General features: G+C 47.5%; 3 protein-coding genes across 3 annotated transcripts in view; 1 reads left to right on the forward strand and 2 right to left on the reverse strand.

Annotated features, from left to right (window-relative positions):
* LOC310920762 (olfactory receptor 14J1-like) overlaps positions 1-20,210 on the reverse strand; it is a gene marked incomplete at its 3' end in the record, with an annotated part of 1,005,486 nt that overhangs the window by 609,558 nt on the left and 375,718 nt on the right. The gene's annotated exons all lie outside the window — the stretch shown is intronic.
* Positions 1-20,210, forward strand: part of LOC310920778 (olfactory receptor 14J1-like) — a gene marked incomplete at its 3' end in the record, with an annotated part of 303,434 nt that overhangs the window by 47,954 nt on the left and 235,270 nt on the right. The window lies entirely within an intron of this gene.
* On the reverse strand, positions 15,865-16,797 carry LOC310920828 (olfactory receptor 14J1-like; the record flags this gene model as incomplete). Its single annotated transcript, XM_083880876.1, has 1 exon — positions 15,865-16,797. The coding sequence occupies one exon, from the start codon at positions 16,795-16,797 to the stop codon at positions 15,865-15,867; it is 933 nt and encodes a 310-aa protein (XP_083737002.1).

A 20,210-nucleotide genomic window follows, 5' to 3' on the forward strand; every position in this document is an offset into this window, starting at 1 on the left:
ATATTACAGCTAGCAAAGAAAAAATATAGATTAGGAATCAATGTAACTTACCATCAAGTTGGTGATGGGGTACGCATAGAATTCTTCTTTCAATTCCCTGGGAGAGTATCCACAGAGTTCATGTCTGAGCATGTGGGAGAAGTCCCTGCACATTTCCAGAGAGTGTGTAGGAGGCTTCTACCTCCATGGAAAATGGTGTAGCTTTTATAGCTGTAAAAGTAGTGCCTTTTCAGTCAGAAATCTCTGGCTTATCTCTCCTTATCTGTTCTCACACCCAGTTGTTTACTGGGAGTTCTACTCCTTGCACCAGAGGAAGAAATAACTCCCTGGCTCACAACAACTACCTGGCCAAGGTTGTCTCATCACTTCACACGGGGAATAGAATGTCTGGAGCTGTCACACCAGCTGCAGATAAGCTCTTCTGTAGTAGGGGGGATGTCCTGCCACAGTGGGGCACAATGGAGTCAAGGACACCACTGGTACTGAAATCTGCTGGATAGAAACTTTTAAACACAGTTTGGAGTATTTGAAAGCAGGTGTTCTTTATTACAGTGTGCTGGTGACTTGGGCAATCCTTTCACCATTTGAGTGCACTGAGCATGGAATGAACAAAGTTTTTATCACACACACTGATTACACATTCATGAGCTATCCCCACTTCCTTTGACTTTATTTGACATAGTTGCACCCCTTAGCACAAGTCCTTACATGGTTCTTTGAGCTCTGTCTTCAATGTCCAGTGTCCTTTTTAGGTGGCTGTTTCTTGACCCCCACTTTTGAGTAAAGGCAATATCCTTGTTTTGCATAACTTCTGTTTCGTCAGCCTTGCAGAGCTGAGCTGGCAGCCTGCTTGCACTTTGAATGCCTTCTGTTTTCTGGAGTTACATCCTTTATCTGTTTCTCCAAGGCTGTGCTGTTCTATTCCATTAATTGTCAGTTTTAGGTAGGGTAACAGAAATCGTGACTCTAGTCCTCATCATCATTAGACAAAATGGACAGTTTAATTGTTTAAAACCTTTTTATATAGAGAGTTCAAAACTCTCAGCTCTAGACACTGATTGGTCTGAGTCTTAACCCTACTCATCTCCTTGATCAGTGATATCTCTGCTCTCTGGATTGACCATGACTGGCTGAGGTCTCTGCACGAGCTCTCTTATTCACCAAGGGGACTTCTAGAACAAGCCAGGACAGCTGAACTGTGAAGCCAGGGATACCACTAATAATAATAGAGGGTTGGATGAAAGCAACACTGTGGTTTTTATTTTGTGTAGAATGGCGGCTTATATACATTTCTACATAGTTTACGCATTCAATGGCTTTTTCATTGGCACACAGCAGAGGAAAGAATGCAAGCACACAAAAATATTTGGTTTACTTTTAAGGTGGCTAACATGTGCCTATTAATAACTCTATTCAGTGACCTTCAACACCCCATTATTTTTCCCTGACACCTTAATATCTAATTCTAAGTGCACCACAATTTACTGGGTAATTTTATCTGTGTCACAGGCTTCAAGGCCTCAACAAGGCCTCAGATCAGGCCTCAGTTAGGGTAGTCCAAGATCTAGATATAGATAGCTGTCTGAGATATTCATAAATTGAACGAGAGTGATCTGACAAATTCATGCAGCACAAGCCTTCAAATTCCTCGCATCCATGCCCTTGAGCAAGGAGAAGGAAGCCAATGGCAGCTCTGTTTAGAAGCACTGCATGGCGGACGGATGAAACATTCACAGTGAGTTCACTCAACATATTAGATGTTATGTTAATTTGTTCTGATGTCCAACAAGCTAAGGTTCGTAACTGGGTCAGAGCTTGTTCTGATGCAACTCCTGGGGCAAAAATTGATGCTACTATTACAGTTGGGGGTCCCCACAACAATACTGAACATTTACAGGTGGGATCTAACTCAAGAACATTGCATTTGGATCGTCGAGGTGTTTGCGAAAATTTTGTAATTTGATGAATGGAAAGAGCCAACAGGGTTAATTTCCCAAAGTAACATGGACCCCCTGCAGCTCTCTGGGGTACTGCAGACCATGCTCAATCCTCATAGATGAGGAAAATTCCAGGTGGCAATTTTCTTGCATTATCTCATCATGGTGCTACAAGCTGTGTCCAATTGCAGTACTCTGTATTGCTATAATACAACAGGGATTTAGGGAACAACCAAGTGTTGTCAACTTTGGATTGTCGTACATGACCAAATGTCAAACAATAATTACTTGGTACAGAACCAAGGAGATCAAATTCCTGTGGCTCAGTACCTATTATTTTAAGATCTTGCATGATTGCAATAGCTTGTGCTCCTAAATAATTTCTTGGGATTTTATGGATTTCAGAACAAGTTTCAGAATGGGTGCGAGTGGACCCAATGGGCTGATGGCACCATGCGTTCCAAGCTTCCATCAAATTAGAATATATTTTGGCTTGAGTCCAGTTTTTGAACTCTGTCATCAAAAGCAATGGAACTCCAATTAAAGAGGTGCAAAAAGTACTGGACGGTGTTGCTAAAGACAGACAGAATGAATCTTGTCCAGTTCAATTGGCCCATGTGACCCACATCTTTTGTCTTTTGTCGATGTTGAGCACTCCAAACACACTTCCTGTCAAGACAATGTGGAGAACAAGTAGTTCAATTCACAGCATTTTGCTGGTACTTTTGTTATTTTTCTCCAGTGTTCTATTAAAAATACTTATAATAACTTATAATAACTTCTATAAATATAACTATACAAACTACTTATTTCACACACTTAAAACTAACTTTGATCAGGTTCAGGATCGTCAGAAGGCATTCCAGGTAGGTCGTTGTCATCCGGATCGTTTTCACTGTCCGATGGTATTCTTGCCAGAGGACACACACGGGTAAATGGACTCAGCACCCAGACAGGACCAGCGTCTGTGGACACACACATGTATCCACAACCATTAAACAACACTTGACTCGGTCCTTGCCATTCACCCATACGCATGTTTTTATGATAAACATAAAGTCCTGGAATTGCCTGCGGCCTTCCCTCTTTTATTGCTTGATGATGTATCACGACCGCAGGTTCTTCTGGACCTTCTGCTAGACATAAATAATTTAGGGTAAATAATACTTTTGACAATCTACTTACTACATCAATGTCATCAGTCTGTTTGTGTTTTGCTAGGGTTCTTTCAGGGTGCAGTTTGCTCTTTCTACAATAGCTTGACCTGTGGGAGAATGAGGGATCCCTGTGGTATGTTTCACCCCCATTTCTGCATAAATCTGGCAACCCGCTGACCGACATAGGCTGGATCGTTGTCGGTTTTTATTTCCACAGACACACCCATGACTGCAGAACAAACGGACAGATGTCCCTCTACATGCAAAGCTTTTTCCCCTGGCTGTGCTGTCGCCCAAATTAACTTAGAATAGGTATCAACTGTGACATGGAGGTATTTCAATCTTCCAAATTCTGGAACATGAGTTACATCCATTTGCCACAGTTCTAAAGCTTTCAGTCCCTTTGGGTTTGTGCCTAGCCCCAGTCCGTGCCCCATGATAACTGCATTGATGGCAGGCCTGCACAATTCCTTGTGCATCACTCAAGGGAATCTGAAATTGTCGGTGCAAGGCTCGTGCGTTTTGATGAAATGTCTCATGGCTGTTGCGAGCCCTTTCAAATTTGTTCTCGGGAGGAGCATGGGCAACACCGCTGACTGCAGCATCAGCTCGTGCGTTGCCTTCTCCCAAACCTCTGTTGCACTGATGACTCTGAATGTGCATCACACAGAAGACATGATGGCGTTGCCTCAGCACATTTCTCAGCTGCAGGAACAGTTCTCCAAGATGTTGATTCTGGGTTTGCCTGAGGAGTGCATCTTCGATTCTCTGCACAACTCCAACCACTTACAAAGAATCGGACACAACATTGAGTGGTTCCTTGTTCCAGGTCTGCAAAGCCCAACAGACAGCTTCCAATTCAAGGGTTTGCAGTGTATCTCCTGCTTCACCCTTAATCACATGTTGCAGCCATTCTCCTTTTTGCTGCCAGACACACGCGGCCTTTTTCATTTTTCGGCCAGCGTCTGTGAACACCGTTCTGCCCTTCACTGGTCTCAGTGAACACAAAGGTCTCTCCAACCAACGGTGTTGCGTGATCAGATGCCACATTGGTTCTTTTGGCTGTCTGTTGTGAACCACACCTGCAAATCCCAACAATGCTTCCTGCAATGCAACTGAGTGCCTCAACAACCATTCCAAGTCTTCATCTCTTGCGGGAATGCTGATGTCTGCTGGTTCTTTCCCGTCTATTTCAATGATTCTGTCCCTGCCTTTCTTTATCAAGGCAGCAAAAGCGTCCGCCCTGCTCATGACACGACACTTTGGCTGGACAGGCAGAAACACCCACTCAATAACAATTGCTGTAGAATCAGAGACTATTTTTTGGTCGGAGTCAAATTTTCTTTCATGTTTTTGTTCAGAGCGGTTCTCCCCTTTTTTCTTTTGCCATTGAAAGACAATGGCAAGTGGACAAGCTTCAGTGTTGGACAGAAAAAGCGACAACAGAAGAAGTTCCACACGACATGCACTCCAACCACGTTGAAGCTTTTCTGACACTGTCAGCAAAGCTTTCCGTTGCTCAGGGGTATAAAAATGCAAACTGTCGGCATCGCTGCCATGGCAGAAACGGTTGCAAGTCATCATTGGTGATGCCAACAATGGTTCTAACCCATTGTAGGTCACCAAAAAGTTTCTGAGCATCATGCAAGGTGGAAATGTTGTCATGTAAAGTGATCTTCTGGGGACGAGTTTGCACATCTGTGATCAGCCATCCTAGATATTTCCAAGGAGCTGATTGCTGTATCTTTTCAGGTGCAACTTTCAGTCCCTGATGCTCTAATTGTGAAATCAACCAGTCAATTTTTGTCTTCAGCAACGGGCGCTTTCACGCAATCAAGATATCGTCCATGTAATGGCAGATCAACGCGTCAGAGAGTTGCTGACGAATTGGTCACAAAGCCCAGTCAACAAACAACTGACACATGCATGGAGAATTTCACATTCCTTGCGGCAAAACGATCCACTCATATCTTTTCAATGGAGCCATTTGATTCGTGGATGGAACCGTGAAGGCAAAGCGTTGAGTGTCCTGTGGGTGGAGCGGAATGGTAAAGAAACAGTCCTTCAAATCAATGACAACAATGCTCCATCCCTGTGGAATCATGGTTGGTGCTAGCAGGTCAGGTTGCAAGGCACCCATAGCCTCCATCTGCGCATTCACTTTCCGCAAGTCATGCAGCAATCTCCACTTGCCTGACCTTTTTGGGATGACAAAGATCGGGGTGTTCCACAGACTGACAGATTGTTGAATGCGTCCTGCATCAAGTTGTTCCTGGATCAGCTGTTCTGCAATTTGCAGCCTTGTGTCAGTCATGGGCCACTGCTCGACCCATACAGGGTTGTCAGTCAACCAGGTGATCTTCAGGATGGGTGGCTGCTCTGCAGTGGCCACTAAGAAAAATGCGGATCCGTGGTCAACACCAAGCCAAGCTGGGACAGTACGTCTCTGCCCAACAGTCCTCGAATCCTGGGATCCAAGGGCATGACGTACGGTCGTGCTACAATGACTTGACCATCCTCGAAAGTGACGCAAATGGGATCTGTGCTGATTGAAGGAATCCTCATTCCGCCCACTCCGATGATGTGGTTGGTCAGAGCTTGCAAAGGCCAGTCAGAAGGCCAATACAATTAGTTCAGAATAGAAATGTCCGATCCTGCGTCAAGAAGAAGCTGTTGCTGAAGTTGTTGAGCACCACGCTGTAAAATCACAGTTCTGATTGGACGGTCAACCAAATCCACAGTAAAAAATAGACTTCATGGCCAGTGGAGCCAAAACCTCCATCCAGTCTCTCTTTTTGGTGTGGCTCCCTTGGTTGTCAGCGATGTGGCAAAAAGCTTTCAAGAGCCACAATCTGAGCGATTCAGCTGCCCTTTGGAATGGTCACAGGTGGCTGCAGGGCATAAGCTAGAATCTGAACCTGACCAGTAAAGTCCGCATCAATGAGTCCTGGAATGACAATCACTCCTCATTTGCTTGTGGAGGATCTGCCAAGAAGCAAACCTCCCACGAGAGACTTGACACTATACAATGGGCCACTAACATTGGTGGGAATCAGGGTAACTTTGTCTTTTAGAGTAACTTCTTTAGCTGTTTTCACGTCCACACCGAGACTCCCCCAAGTGGCAGGTTTGTTTTTAACTAAAAATCCATCACTGGCGTCTTTTGGGACAAGGCATCAACTTGTGTCTTTGCGCGGTGCCGCGACACGCTGTTCTTGGAGTTTCTCGACTTTTTGCAAGCTTTGGTGGCATGACTGTCAGTGTTGCACCTTTGGCACCACACAGGCTTTTGGCATGACTGCTTGACATGACCTGACTCGCCACACCGGAAGCAAGTCATGTTGTGTGGCTTGTTGTGGTGTGAAGACTTGTCCTTTGTTTACCTTTTGTCAAAGCAGCAGCAAGGATATGGCCTTGCTGTTTGATTGCATCATGCATGGTTGCCATGAAAGCTGCATTCTAGCTATTTTGTTCTGCTCGAGTGGCTCTCACAAGCATCTCATCAACAGGACTTCCCTGGGGAAATGTGACTAGAATGGTTCTGGTGCGCAAGTTGGCGTTGTCAAAAGTCAAGGTATGAAACAGTTTATCTTGCACCTCTTCTGTCAATCTGGAGCATCTTTCAAAGCTGCTGCCAACCTATCAATAAATTGAGAGTATGATTCACTTGGGCCTTGTTTGATGGAGGCATAAGGTAATGCCTTTTTCTTGTCTGGAACCAGCAGTATAGCTTTGAGTGCCAGTGATTGCGATAGTTGATACATCTTGACAGGATAGGTGAGCTGAACAGCAGATGATGCATACATGCTATGCCCAGGTAACCTGTCGGGCTGAATGCCATAAAATGGATCTCCCACTGTTTGATATTTGCTGGCTTCTTCTGAAGCCAGACGCTTCCATTCTCGCTCAAAGATGAGAAGCTGTGGTGGTGTGAGAAGCAATGTAGCAATGTTCGAACAGTCAGATGGACAAAGCAGATCAGCAGTGTATATGTACTATAAAATGTTTCCTGCTGCCTCTGCTCTGAGTCCATAATTTGTTATAGTGTCTTTTGCTTTTTGTAATATTTTCCAATCGTAAGGCTGCCATCGTGTAGTATTATTCTCAATTATAACAGGGCAGGAAAGGGTACCGGCTGCATCCCAGTTCCCATCCATGACTGCTGCTCTCGCTGCTGCAGCCTTACGGTCCGCAATTGGGTTACGTGAAAACGCTGGCACTGGAACATCAGAAACTAGTGGCATTCCTGCTGAAGGAATGGATTGAGGACTTGTAAATGTTTGTTGTTCTTGTCTGTTGGACATTTGAATAAGTTTGGAAATTATTTGCTGCAATTCTAATGAATGTTGTTTGTTTTGCGGGGCAGTGACACGTTGTGGCTGTTCTTGTGATTGCCGTCTGTCACGGGCTGCAAAAGCTGATACTTGATTGTTGTCCACGGCTTCTGAGTCTGAATCAGAATCAGGAGGCAGTGGGCACCGAGCTGGTTCAAAGCTGCGTGGCTGTGCTGGTATTTCATTCATCGCAGCCACTCCTGCCGCCCTTGCCATGCGAGCTGTGGTTGCCAGGCGACGCGACGCTGGCTCTCCCCCCGCGGGGGACGGGAACCGCGCCGTATCACCAGGCGCTGCCACACGCCAAGGAATGACATTGATTTCTGGGTCGCTATGCGTCTGCACGCGCTGACAGTAAATGGGCTCCGCCTGCACCGTCACGTCATTTCGGGGCTCCGCCTGCACCACCACGTCATTTCGGGGGTCCACCTGCACCGCCACGTCATTTCGGTCTCCTCCTCTCGTTCCGCCCTGAGCTCTGCCTCGGCTCTGTGTCACTTAGCTCTACCCATCCCTGCCCTCAGCTCCACCTGAGTCTCCGCCTGTCTCCACACCCACCGAACGAAGCGACTGCAACACTTCTGGTTTACTCTCAGCCTGTGTCAGAGGCAGAGGAGACAAGTCCTCTGCCTGGGTTACCTGATCAAGGACGTCCTGTGGGGTAGGGCTGACGGACACGCTCAAACCACGAATCGGCTGATCACAGAGACCAAGAATTTTCACGGGTTTGGGCTTTTGCGGCTTTTGCAGTGGGGGGGGCTCTGGTTTTTCCTGCGCTACCCCCTCGAAAGCCTCAATTGCTGCTGTGGCCACTTTTTTCCTCTGCCGAGACAATTTGCAAGGTATGGAACACCTTTTCCCACATTGCACCAAGCTCCTGTGCAATCTTCCCTTCTTTCCCTACGGATATTACTGTGCTCCAGAGTAAATCACCAATCTCTCTCCATTCGGTAGTACTAAACATCAGGGAAGGTTTTTGCAACTGTCCTTTCTTTCTCGCCCGTAGGGTCAACTGCTCTAGCTCACTTTCTTTAAATTTTTCACCTCTCTTTGAGAGAATATTGTAAAGCAGCCGCACTGCAGCGCCCAAATCAATATCCATATCTCTTAGTCTTTCTTTCCTCGATGCGGCTTACCTTCATCCATGGGGTGGCGCTGACGCAACAACCACCACAGCTCCAGTCCCCCGCTCCACACTGCTCAGTCTGTCCTGGCTCGGTCTCATCCTGGTCCGCACTGACCGCACTGCTTTCACATTGATTCCAAGGCAGATCCAAGCACGGAGTCTTCAAGGGAGTCCACACGCTTTCAGGCTAGGACTCTGGACAACTCATATGTGTTTAGGCTAGAATCGTCCAGAGGATTCATATGCATTTAGGCTAGAATCCTCCGGGAACCCTTTATGTATTTAAACTGGGGTTCCCGTTGCACGTCTAGACGTTTTCAAAAAGCAGCAAAATTTTGTCACGACAAAAAAAATCCATCTAAAAAAAATCCATCAAAGGAAAGATTGTCCCTGTTTGGGCGCCAATTCTTGCCAGGTTAACCAAGTTAAAAATGATAGGACTGGACAGAGCACAGGTCCGATCAGTGTGATTAAAACTGCACAACTCCTTTATTTCAACTGAAATGGCGTCTTTTATACATTTCTATATAGTTTATACTTTGGATAGCTCAGTCATTGGCACACAGCGAGAGAAAGAATGCAAACATACATTATTTAACTTACAGTTCAGGTGGCTTAACACGTGCTTATTAACTACTTCACTCAGTGACCTTCAAACCCCAATCCTTTTCCCAAACACCTTAATAGCTATTTCTAACTGCACCACAAACCTAAAGGAATTTTAACTCTGTCATGGCTTCAAGACCCTAACAAGGCCTCAGGCCAGGCCTCAGCCAGGCCTCAGGTCAGGGCAGTTCGAAGTTCTGATATAAATCATGACCTCCTGCCCTGAGGAGATTAGTAACAGGAGAGACACTGCTGTGAGGAATCTGCTGTGAGCTCAGTCTGGGTCTGTAGCTGACCCTGCAGTGGGAGTCTGTTGCACTCACAGTTGAGCTGGTGAAGGTCTAAGGTCAGAGGTGGCAAGGGAATACTTAACATATTCTACTGTCATAGTCCTACTAGAACAGAGTCATATTCTAGTAGGAGATAACCAGCACTGAGAGTCTGCAAAAGGAACTCTACGGTGGGAATTTACTGCAGTCAAAAGTCAGTGAATAGTTAGGATTGGGATGGTTGAATTATAAAGAAGAATAAACCAGGACCTTTTCACATTTTTAGACAAGAGTCTGTAGCTTGACCCATTTCTATCTCAAACGTGAGGTCTGAATATTAATTGTATGGTGTGAACTTACTGATATGATAATAGACATTATTCATAAATTGATATTATTGTGTTCTAGCCGACTTCTTAGAAAGCACATGTTGTCTCAAGATTTTATTTAGTTTTTCCTTAATTGCTTTAAGCATTTCATAACTGCTATTGTTCAGGACATTGTTTTAAATATATGTTACATTGTTCTCCAGCAGTTCATGCTAGTCTCTCCACTAGATCAGTGGTTTGACCCAGTGCTGTCTCATGATTTTTAAGTATTTTTCAGAGTTCCAAGAAACGATATCTGAACTTCATTGAAAACCTTCTTTGAACTGATGGTATTGTGACCTCTAGTTCTTGTTACAGAAGCACTCTAACAGCTTTTCTATTTAAGGCATCCCTATCCTGAGGGAATTTTGGAGGAGACCAGTTATTAGATGGTCCATTTAATCTTTCACCCTAAGATTCTTAGGAGCCTTGTTTTGAAATCTGTGTAGAGAATTCTCTTCCAGTTAGAGCTCAGACAGTGGCCAGGCCTGAACTCTATGTGGATGGGAAATTTGCCAACAGACACAGGTATTTTCTGCATTAAAACAATATTCAAGTTGTCTTGACTTGGCAAATTGACCCTATGGATATGACAGCTGGACCTATCTCTGACAAGAGCTTGGAGAATCATTATCTGGAGAATGATTGTCCAAATCTTCCCTGATTTGTGGTTTATCAGCTGTCTGCAGACTCTGGGATGATGATACAGTATTTCAGAGATTGCTAATTACCTAATTTCACATGTGTTCATGATTATGTGTACTATCTGAAATACTCCTAATGGTCATACCTGACTCATTCCTGCTGCTGTCAGTCTCTTGTTTCGCTACATATATAATTTTGTTTTGTTATTCCCTTCATATTCTTAGCAAGAGTCATGCATGCTGTTAAAAATAAAACAAAACAAAACAAACAAACAAACAAGCAAAAAAAAAAAGGGAGGAGGAAATTTAGTGCCTTGAGAAGGTTGGATACTGCAAGATGTGCATCAGAACTTTAGACAACAGATAATTCTGAATGCTGTAATATTTATATTAGAAATTTGGAAAAAGTGCTGGAATAATGCAATAGTTACATTAGAAATTTGGGAAAAGAGTTATCAAATCTAAATTTCAATTTTGAGCTCAGATCACATCTGCCAGAGGCTCTATGTGTTCAGAGCTACCAAGTTTTTGGTTGTAATCTACAATTAGAAAATGAGTGAAAAAAACACTCTGCAACCTAGCTGCATGAAGTTTCCCAAAAGAGTTTCCAGGCTTTTAAGGGAAAATGCACTTCATCAATATAGCAGAGTTTTTCAAAATATTTTTTTCAATTGATTAATTAACTGAAAGAGAAGAAGTGCATGTGTTTTTATCAGTAACAGGTTAAAAGTAGTCATCTATTCATTTGATCAGACATCAATTGCTTCTGAGAAAAATCAGGTCCAGTGAAAAGAGAAATCACTTCATCACCACCCAGCTTTTGTAATCAGAACAGGAGCAAAAGTAGGACTGCCAGAAGATGGATGTGTCTGGAGACTTACAGAGGAAACTTGTCAACAAAAGCCTTATGTCATCATCATGGTATAGTGTTCCTACTAACCTTCTTCAGCTATTTCCTGTTCCAGGTTCTCAAAAAGACATTTAGTGATGTCAAGAATCAACATTTTCAGCTAATGGACCTTTTCCTGAACCTCAACTATTTGGACTTAAATATAATGGTCATTTATCTCAATTGCCCCTAGAGACACTGGACATTATTTTTCTCATGTTGTGAGACCCTGTGTCAGTGACATGATTGGATTTAATAAGTTTTCTTGATTGAAGTTGGTTTTTTAGGTATCTTGTCCTGTCTTCAACAGATAACTGATAATAGCCTTAATAAGACATAAATTGTTTTAACAGCAGAACATATGAGCAATGTCCTAGTCCCACGTCCCAAAAATAATAGTGTCAACCTTAATCCAAATTTTCTGTGGTATTCAGAACATGACTAAATATTGCCACAATTGGACTTATTCTGGAAGTGCTGGTGAAAATGCAACTGCACAAATGTTTCCACCCAGAGTCTTTTTAACCTGTGAAGATTGGGCATAGCCTGCATTTCCGAGTAATTAGTGTAATGAGCCTTGCCATTTAAGGAAACTAACCATGTTTACCCCTAGTATGCACAAGATGCTGAATCAGACAATTTGGAGAGTGGGACCTGGCAAGACAATTAAAGGAGTGATCATAAACTTGAGATTTGATTGTGGCAATCACATAAAATCTTAGGGGTCTCCAGAACAAATAATAGCATCAATCTTTACTCCAGGTGTTCTTGCTCAAGTTTTGACTACACTTGGTGGGTTGGGGTGGTGGAGAGCTGAGCAGTTGAGTATAACTTCAGCTGCTTTGGATCAGATGCTCACTGATATAGATGATATTAGACATGGTATGCTGCAAAATAGAGCTGTTATAGAGTTTTGCTATTAGCTCACTGGCACGGGTGTGAAGATTTTGAAGGAATGTGTTGCATGAATCTCTCAGACCATTCTGCATCAATTCACAGGAAACTCAAGCAACTACAAGATAACATGAAGAAGTTAACTGTTAAAAACTAGGGCTTGGATAAATGGTTTGAGGGATTGGGAATTGCCAGTTGGTTGAAAGATATCACAAAGGGTGCATTGTTAATATTAACTCTCATTATACTTTTCCTTTGTATTATTCCATGCAGCATAAAATTGGTGACTCACCCGGCAGAAAATGCAGTGAAGAGAGTTTGGCTGGTCCAAGAAAGAGAGGGGGGAAATGTAGTGATGTATCTGAATAGCTTAGACCATTCTGTGTAGCAGCCAAAATATTTGTAGGTAACAAGCCACCTGAAGTCTTGTTTTCAGAGCTCTCAGGAGTTCATCAAGGCAAATGAGAGAACAACAGAACTAAAAAAAAGAACCAAGAGCCTGAGAAACTGTCTACAAAAAATTGCAAAACTTAGAGGACACAAAATGTGATGATGGAAGCTTGACCAATTAGGTGTCCTGAAGGATGTGTGCCTGCCTCGTGAACAAGTGTCTTGCCAATTGAGAGATACCTGTATGCATGGACAGTAGGGCTAGAATCTATAACTGCAGGGTAATGTAAACAAAAAAAAGCTTCTACTGAAATCATATTGATTCTGCTATTCAGCTGCCCATATTCCCCTGCATCCCATCCCATCCTGTCCCAGGCAGGAAGCCCCATCCAACCAGGACTTGGACACTTCCAGGGATTTGGGGGCAGCCTCAGACTCTGGGGCCAACCTGGCCCAGGGCCCCACCGCCCTCCCAGGCTACAAGTCCATGCCCACATCCCATCTCAGCCGGGCCCCGGCAGCGCAAAGCCCTTCCCTGTCTCCTCTCCCTGCAGGCCCTTGCCAAGGGTCTCTCTCAGCCAGCAATTGCCGCTCCTCCCTGCTCTGGGCCGGGAGCTGCAGGGTGACTTTTTGCCCGTGGCCCCGGCCCGGCCCAGAGCCGGGGCCAGGACCTTTCCCCGCGCCTCTGCGGCCGCCGCCTCCCTTCGCCCACAGCCCAGCAGAAGCAGCTGGCAGCTCCCCGGGGGCTGCGGCTCCTTGCCAGGGCCGGCGCTGGGGCAGCTCCCACCCGGGCCCCGGGCCAGCAGGGACAGCAGCCCAGGCAACGGCTGGGCCTGGGCCAGGCCGGCCCCGGGCCCCAGAGCAGCAAAAGCTCCTTCCCCTGCAGGCCGGGCTGGGCTCTGACCAGGCTCCCCAGGGAATGCTCAGAGCCCCGAGGCTGCCCCAGCTCCAGGAGCCTTGACACACCCCTGCCAGGGATGCCCAGGCCCCCAGTGCCTGGACTCCATCATCCCTCTGGCTCCCTCTCAGCTCAGCCCCTTCTGCCATTCTCACCTTTGCACAGCCCTGGCTGTCCTCTCCAGGGGCTGACAGAGCTCTGCCGCCTGCGCCAGGAGCAGGGCAGCCCCAACCTTCCAATGTTCCACTGGCTCTGGGACACCCCAGCGCTGGCAGCCCCCAACATTCCCTGCCTGGAGACGCTCCAAGGGAAGCGTCAACAGCTGCCGCCACTCACCACAACCCACCGGCCACTGAGCAGCCCCGGCCTGGGCCCCTGAGGATTCCTCTGCACACAGCTCGGACAAGGGCCCTTTGCCTTCCCCCAGCCTGCACCAGGCAAGGGTCACATACACTTACACAGCTCTGCCCTGACACTCGGAAGGATTCTGAAATCAGAGGCAAAATCAGTTTTAAACTACGTTTGTAATTTGTTTGGCTGGGTGTATGCCTTGCCATGTACTTGGGATAAAGAGGTTGAGGTTGCTATTCATTGTAACAGTTTCCAATTCCAAATAAGCATTACAACAGACAGCACAAAACTAATACTAACTAATATTAGTAAAACAATGATGAAGTAACATAATATATTTAACATACCAGTTGCAGTGGACGACCATCCAGAAAGAGAATCCCACCAATTGCAACTAGCATCTTGTTTAACTGTTTGCAGAAGCTTGTTTTCTTTTTGTGTGTGTCACAATGGAAAGTAATTAAAGTTTTCTCTCCAGTTTTCTGAGTATCTTCTAGAATATTGATGCCTAATTAATTGTCTGACTAAAGTGAGGTTCATCCCAATGGGTGTGGTTGACAACCTGTGATACATCGTATTGTCAGACTTAACCAGCTTGGGAGATACAAGTGGTGCAAAATACAGAAAGTCACACCCTAAAATCATAACTAAGTTACAGATACAAAGATCAAAATTACACTTACCAGGCAAAGTTACATTATCCTTGTCTATTTCTATAAAAGCACATGCAGTTCTCAAACACACACAACCTTGACCAATATCTACAAATACAGTCCTTTGACAAGTGCTGGGATGAATTTCAAAGTGACAAACACCCTGTTCAGTATCAAGACATATGTCTTGAGCATCAATTGTGCTACTTTCAGAAATGAACCTCTGTTTTTTCCAGGTTGTCAGAGTCTGTCCAAGGATGTGTTATGCCTCACAACTGTCTCCGATGGTTGAAGACCCAGACCCCTGAAGAGACTGGGGAGAGCCCCTGGCCTGGCTGAGGTGGGGCCTTGCCGAGGACTGATACGCATCTCCACGAGAATGGAATGCAAGAACAATAACAGCTCGTTACAGTGGACTGAGCTGGTTATACTGACCGTGCTAGAAGGGTACAGCTTGCCGCTAGTTCCTGAGCACCCAACTTTGACGCAGGTGCCTGCCTTGGCCCAGTGCCCTCTTTGGCTCCATTCCACTTGCCTTGGTCCTCTTCCTGACCACCCTATAAAGACTCTGCAGATCCTGTGCACCCTTTGTGATCACCCCACTGGAGAAGATCGCATCTATGGGCATCTCTACGTCTTGAGGACCTCCGACTCTCCACGTGGTAGCTATAATCCCCCTTCCCCTCTTTCTCCATCTTTCTCACTATTCTCTATTTTCTTTCCCTACTATCGCATTGTGGGAACTAAATAAAAGTGCATTTTTTGTTTAAGCAAACTGGTTTGTCCCCTGTTGTGTCTTTTGCGCTTTGAGATCTCCAAAACGAACCATCAGGTTCCCCGCATATGTATGCAGACCCTGACACAGGTAAAGCAAGATTCCAGATTCACAGTTTGCCCGGCCCCGAGAGCCCTCAGGCCCTACAGCAACACCAGGGCCAGGAGGGCAGCGGGGCAGGGCCACGAGAGCAGCACTGGCAACACCAAGGGCTGCTGCTCCTGGGCACAGCTGCTGTGCCAGCCCTGATCTGCCCCCAGCTCTGCACACAGACATTGCTGCTGAGGCTCCAGAGAAGGGAACAAAAGGGGGATCTCAAGGGAAAACTCTGCTGGGAGATCCTTTAGTTCATTTAAAGCCACTGAGAGCACAGCCCCTCCATTGACACAGTCTGGGGCCACAGCAAAAGTGGACAGAAACAAACAAGAAAAGACATAAACAATGTCAACTTTGTGTGTACTTTGTGAACATCACTGAAAACTAAAACAAAGAAATAAATCCTGACAACCAAAGCAAGAAGTGATATTAAAAATTATTTTTATTTCAAATGATTTGCAGAAACTGGGCAGCAGTTTAGTGTTTCTGAAATAGTACAGTGATCAGTGTCCACACTGCAGCCTTGAGCTCCTGGTTCCTCAGGCTGTAGATCAGGGGATTCAGGGCTGGAGGCACCACTGAGTACAGAACTGACAGGGCCAGATCCAGGGATGGGGAGGAGATGGAGGGGGGCTTCAGGTAGGCAAAGCCTGCAGTGAGGAGGAATAGGGAGAGCACAGCAAAGTGAGGGAGACAGGTGGAAAAGGCTTTGTGCCGTCCCTGCTCAGAGGGGATCCTCAGCACAGCCCTGAAGATCTGCACATAGGAGAAAACAATGAATACAAAACAGCCAAAAGTTAAACAGGCACTAACAGCAATAATCCCAACTTCCCTGAGGTTGGAGTGTGAGCAGGAGAGCTTGAGGATATGTGGCATTTCACAGAAGAACTGGCCCAGGGCATTGCCATGGCACAGGGGCAGAGAAAATGTATTGGCTGTGTGCAGCAGAGCATAGAGAAAGGCACTGGCCCAGGCAGCTGCTGCCATGTGGGCACAAGCTCTGCTGCCCAGGAGGGTCCCATAGTGCAGGGGTTTGCAGATGGACACGTAGCGGTCGTAGCACATGATGGTTAGAAGGGAAACCTCTGCTGAAATGAAAAATATAAAGAGAAAGAGCTGTGCAGCACATCCTGTGTAGGAGATGGTCTTGGTGTCCCAGAGGGAATTGTGCATGGCTTTGGGGACAGTGGTGAGGATGGAGCCCAGGTCGGTGAGGGCCAGGTGGAGCAGGAAGAAGAACATGGGGCTGTGCAGGTGGTGGCCACAGGCCACGGCGCTGATGACGAGGCCGTTGGCCAGGAAGGCAGCCAGGGAGATGCCCAGGAAGAGGCAGAAGTGCAGGAGCTGCAGCTGCCTCGTGTCTGTCAATGCCAGCAGGAGGAAGTGGCTGATGGAGCTGCTGTTGGACATTTCCTGTGTCTGGATATGGGGACCTGTTCAAGGAAGAGACAGTGACAAATCAGGGGAGACTCTCCTGAGCAATGTCCAAGCCCAGTGTGTGCCTTGCAGGGCAGGGTTGGCAGGTGCCACATGTCCCCTGCAGCAGGGCTTCCCTCAGCACTGCCTCCCTCCCTCCCTGCCCACGGCTCTGCTGCTGGAGCTGTCCCAGCCCGAGCTGTTCCTGTGGGCCCGGGCTCCTTCCCTGCCAGTGCTGCCAGAGCCCAGCCCAGCCCCTGGGCCAGCTCTGCCCTGCAGCTGCTCGGGGCTGCAGGGATTAAAGAACAGCTTCCCCAGGCCTGGGCACCATGGAAAGGTGATGCTGGATGGACCTGGAGGCTGGGGAGCTGGAGGCACTTGCTGAGGTTCCCAGGAATCCTCAGTGTGATGGTTTAAGAGTCTCAGCCCCTGCTCAGCCCCGCACAGCTGAGTTTCCATTGCCACCAACCTGAGCTAGGGAAAAGGGGAAGCACAGACTGAAGTAGGAAACTCCTACCCTAAATGTGCTCATGAAAAGTCCCCTCAGAAATGACCTGGGCATGAGCTGGACCTCTGAACAGCCCTGGCCCACACAGCACCCTCTCCACAGCAGCAGGACCTACCCTGGCAGGAGTCACTCCTTGCACCCACAGCTCCCTTCCACCATCCATGGGGAGCTCCCAGGCAGGCTGAGAGCTGCCCCTGGCAGGTGGCAGATGCCCTGGCCTGGCCAAGAGCCCTCAGGGCTGCAGCACCTGCTCTGCACCACAGCCCTGGGCAGCCCTGGCTGCAGCCCCAGCCTCAGCCCCTGCAGCCGTCCCTGGCAGCAGGAGCCGTCCTGCCCTGTCCCTCTGACGGTGCCCAGGGCAGCCCCGCTCTGGAGCACATCCTCCCCCAAAGCAGAAAGAGCAGCAGAGCCATCCTTACAGTGCTGTCAGTCCTGTCCTGGCTCAGCTTTAGGAGATCCCTGCAGCCAGAGACTGACTGTGTCAGAAGTGGTGAAGATTTCTCCATGAAGAAGCTCAGAATTGTCCTTCCAGTTGCTTTAAGCTTCTGTCTGCTTCACTGCTCTCAGGTACTTGCAGGCAGTGCCCTCAGCCCTGCTGGGCTGGGAGGGGAGCTGCTCCTCAGAAGAAATGTCTTTTTGAAGCTCTTCTTGATTGCCAGGAGATGCCTCTGTGCCAGGAGCCCAGCCCAGCTCAGCAGCACAGACACAGAAGAAGGACTTTAATGAGCCTCTTGGGGCTTTAATGTTGTTTATATCATACTCAGTTCCTGAGAGTGTGTACAAAAAATATCTCAAGAACTTAAAGTGAGTTTTGAACTCCAAACTTTCTTGAAGTTTTAATGGGTCCCACTGCGTGACACAACTGAGAAACTGTCCCCAGGTTCCAGTTAGAGCAGAACACTGCCGGCAGTGATGACAGGTAGGGGCAAACAAGGCAAAGGCGTCTCTGATGATGAGCAAACCTGCATGTGTTTCAGGAATGCCAAGGGCCAAGGCCTGAGCCCCAGCCCCTGCCAAGGCACATCCTGTCCCTCCCTCAGTGCTCAGGGCTCTTCCCAGGCCACTGGGATGTGGGGATGTGCAATGCCAAGGGCAGGACCATGGGGTGGCCCCTGCCAGGCTGCTGAGCAGGGCCAAGGAGGCAATGAGGCCCCAGGGCTGCAAGGGTCACTTGTCTCCTGCTGATGGCTCAGGCCCAGGCCCAGCAGCCATGGCCCAAGTGCTGCAGGAGTTGGCTGTGTCAGGGCCTTGCAGCTGCTGCCCATCCCTGTGCCCTGTGCAGCCCAGGCTGTCCTACGGTGTCCATGCCCTGCGCCTCTGTCCCTGCAGGCTGTCGTCATCCCCCGGCTGCCCCACCTGGCTGGGCCCTTCCTTTGCTGACAGCTCTGCCTCCTGCCTGCCTCTGCCTGGCCACACACAGCCTTGGGCTGCTCCAGACTCCTGCTGGGGGATGTGTTGCCTTCCAGCCCTGCCCTGGGAGAGAAATTTCCTTTCTCCTTGTGTTCAGTCTTGTCCCTCCCCCAGGTGCACTTTGCATTAATTTTTCTTTCCCTGGCTGTTCTCTACTATGTCAAAAGGATCCACCATCTCTGAAACTGCCTTTTAATCCCTTCCAGGGTTCTCCGCTGCTGTCCTCAGTCTCCACTCCACTGGGCTTCTTTTGTCCCTATACAGTGGTCCTGTGCTTTTGGCCTCCAAACCGGACCTTGGGAGATCTCTGGGCCCTTTCCAAGCCTTGGCAAATGAAAACATTGTGCTCAGAGTCTAAGAATATCTCCAGTGGCCATAGACAGTCTGACCTGTCTTTCCTGGCTACTCTTGTCTTGGGGCAGTGCTTGGATATTCAGAATTTGGGAGACAAAATTCTAACTTTGGCCACAGCCTCTGCACAAGAAGGCCAATTCTTTTCCATAGGATGGAAGGCAGAGAGCTCCATTGTTTCAGAGGCAAATGAGAGGTGACCACCAGAAGCCAAGGCCATCCAGACCTGGCAGGGTTTTGTTTTTGGGTGATACCCTTTCATGTATGCAGTTTTTTTTAGGGAAGTATCAATTTTGGCAATGGGTATTTAAAAAGATGTCGAAATCTTTTCTATAGAAATGAGATCATAGAGCCCCAGTGTTCCATGGGAAGATGAGAAGCAGCCTTTGACATTCCGAGATCAGCTGGACCTGTCAGGTGGCCCCTGGGAGGCCAAACCAGCCAGACCTGTTCCATGTTCCCTTGGTTCTATGGGGCCCCACAGTGTCCCAATGGCCCCTTGGTTCCATGAGGCTCTGAGGTGTCACAATGTCCCTTAGTTACACGTGGACCTAAAGGGTTTTAATGGTCCCACAAGGCCCCAAAGTGTCACTGTGGCCCCCCTTGGTTCCATGAGCTCCCACAGAGTCACAATGGTCTCCATAGGGAGGAACCAACCAAGCCCCCATGTCACAGGGGCAGATGAGGGGCAGTCACCAGAGGCCAAGGGCAGCCAGATTAGATGGTGCTGGCAGATTTTGTCTGAGACCTATCCCTGGATATAGGGAATTTTAGAGACAGAATACCAATTTTTTACATTAACACCTGGAGGAGAAGGACGGTTCGTTTCCATAGGAAGGAAAGCATGGAACACTGATGTTTCAGGGGCAGATGAAAGGCAGCCACCAGAGGCCAAGGCCAGCCTGACCTCTCTGCCCTGGCAGCTTTTGTCTGAAAGCAACTCTTGGATATTGGGAATTTTGGAGGTGGAATCCCACATTTGGCCATTTCTGTGTTGATAAGTAGGATGGTTCTTTTCCACTGGAAGGAAAGCACAGAGCCCAAGTGTTTTAAAGGCAGAAGAGGAGAGAGGTGGATCCTGGGAAGCCAAGACAGCCAGAACTGTTTCTTCTGGCAGCTTTTGCCTGGGAGGAATTCT

Source organism: Zosterops lateralis (genome assembly GCF_965231275.1).
Source record: "Zosterops lateralis genome assembly, chromosome: 31".
In the NCBI taxonomy this organism is placed as follows: Eukaryota; Metazoa; Chordata; class Aves; order Passeriformes; family Zosteropidae; genus Zosterops; species Zosterops lateralis.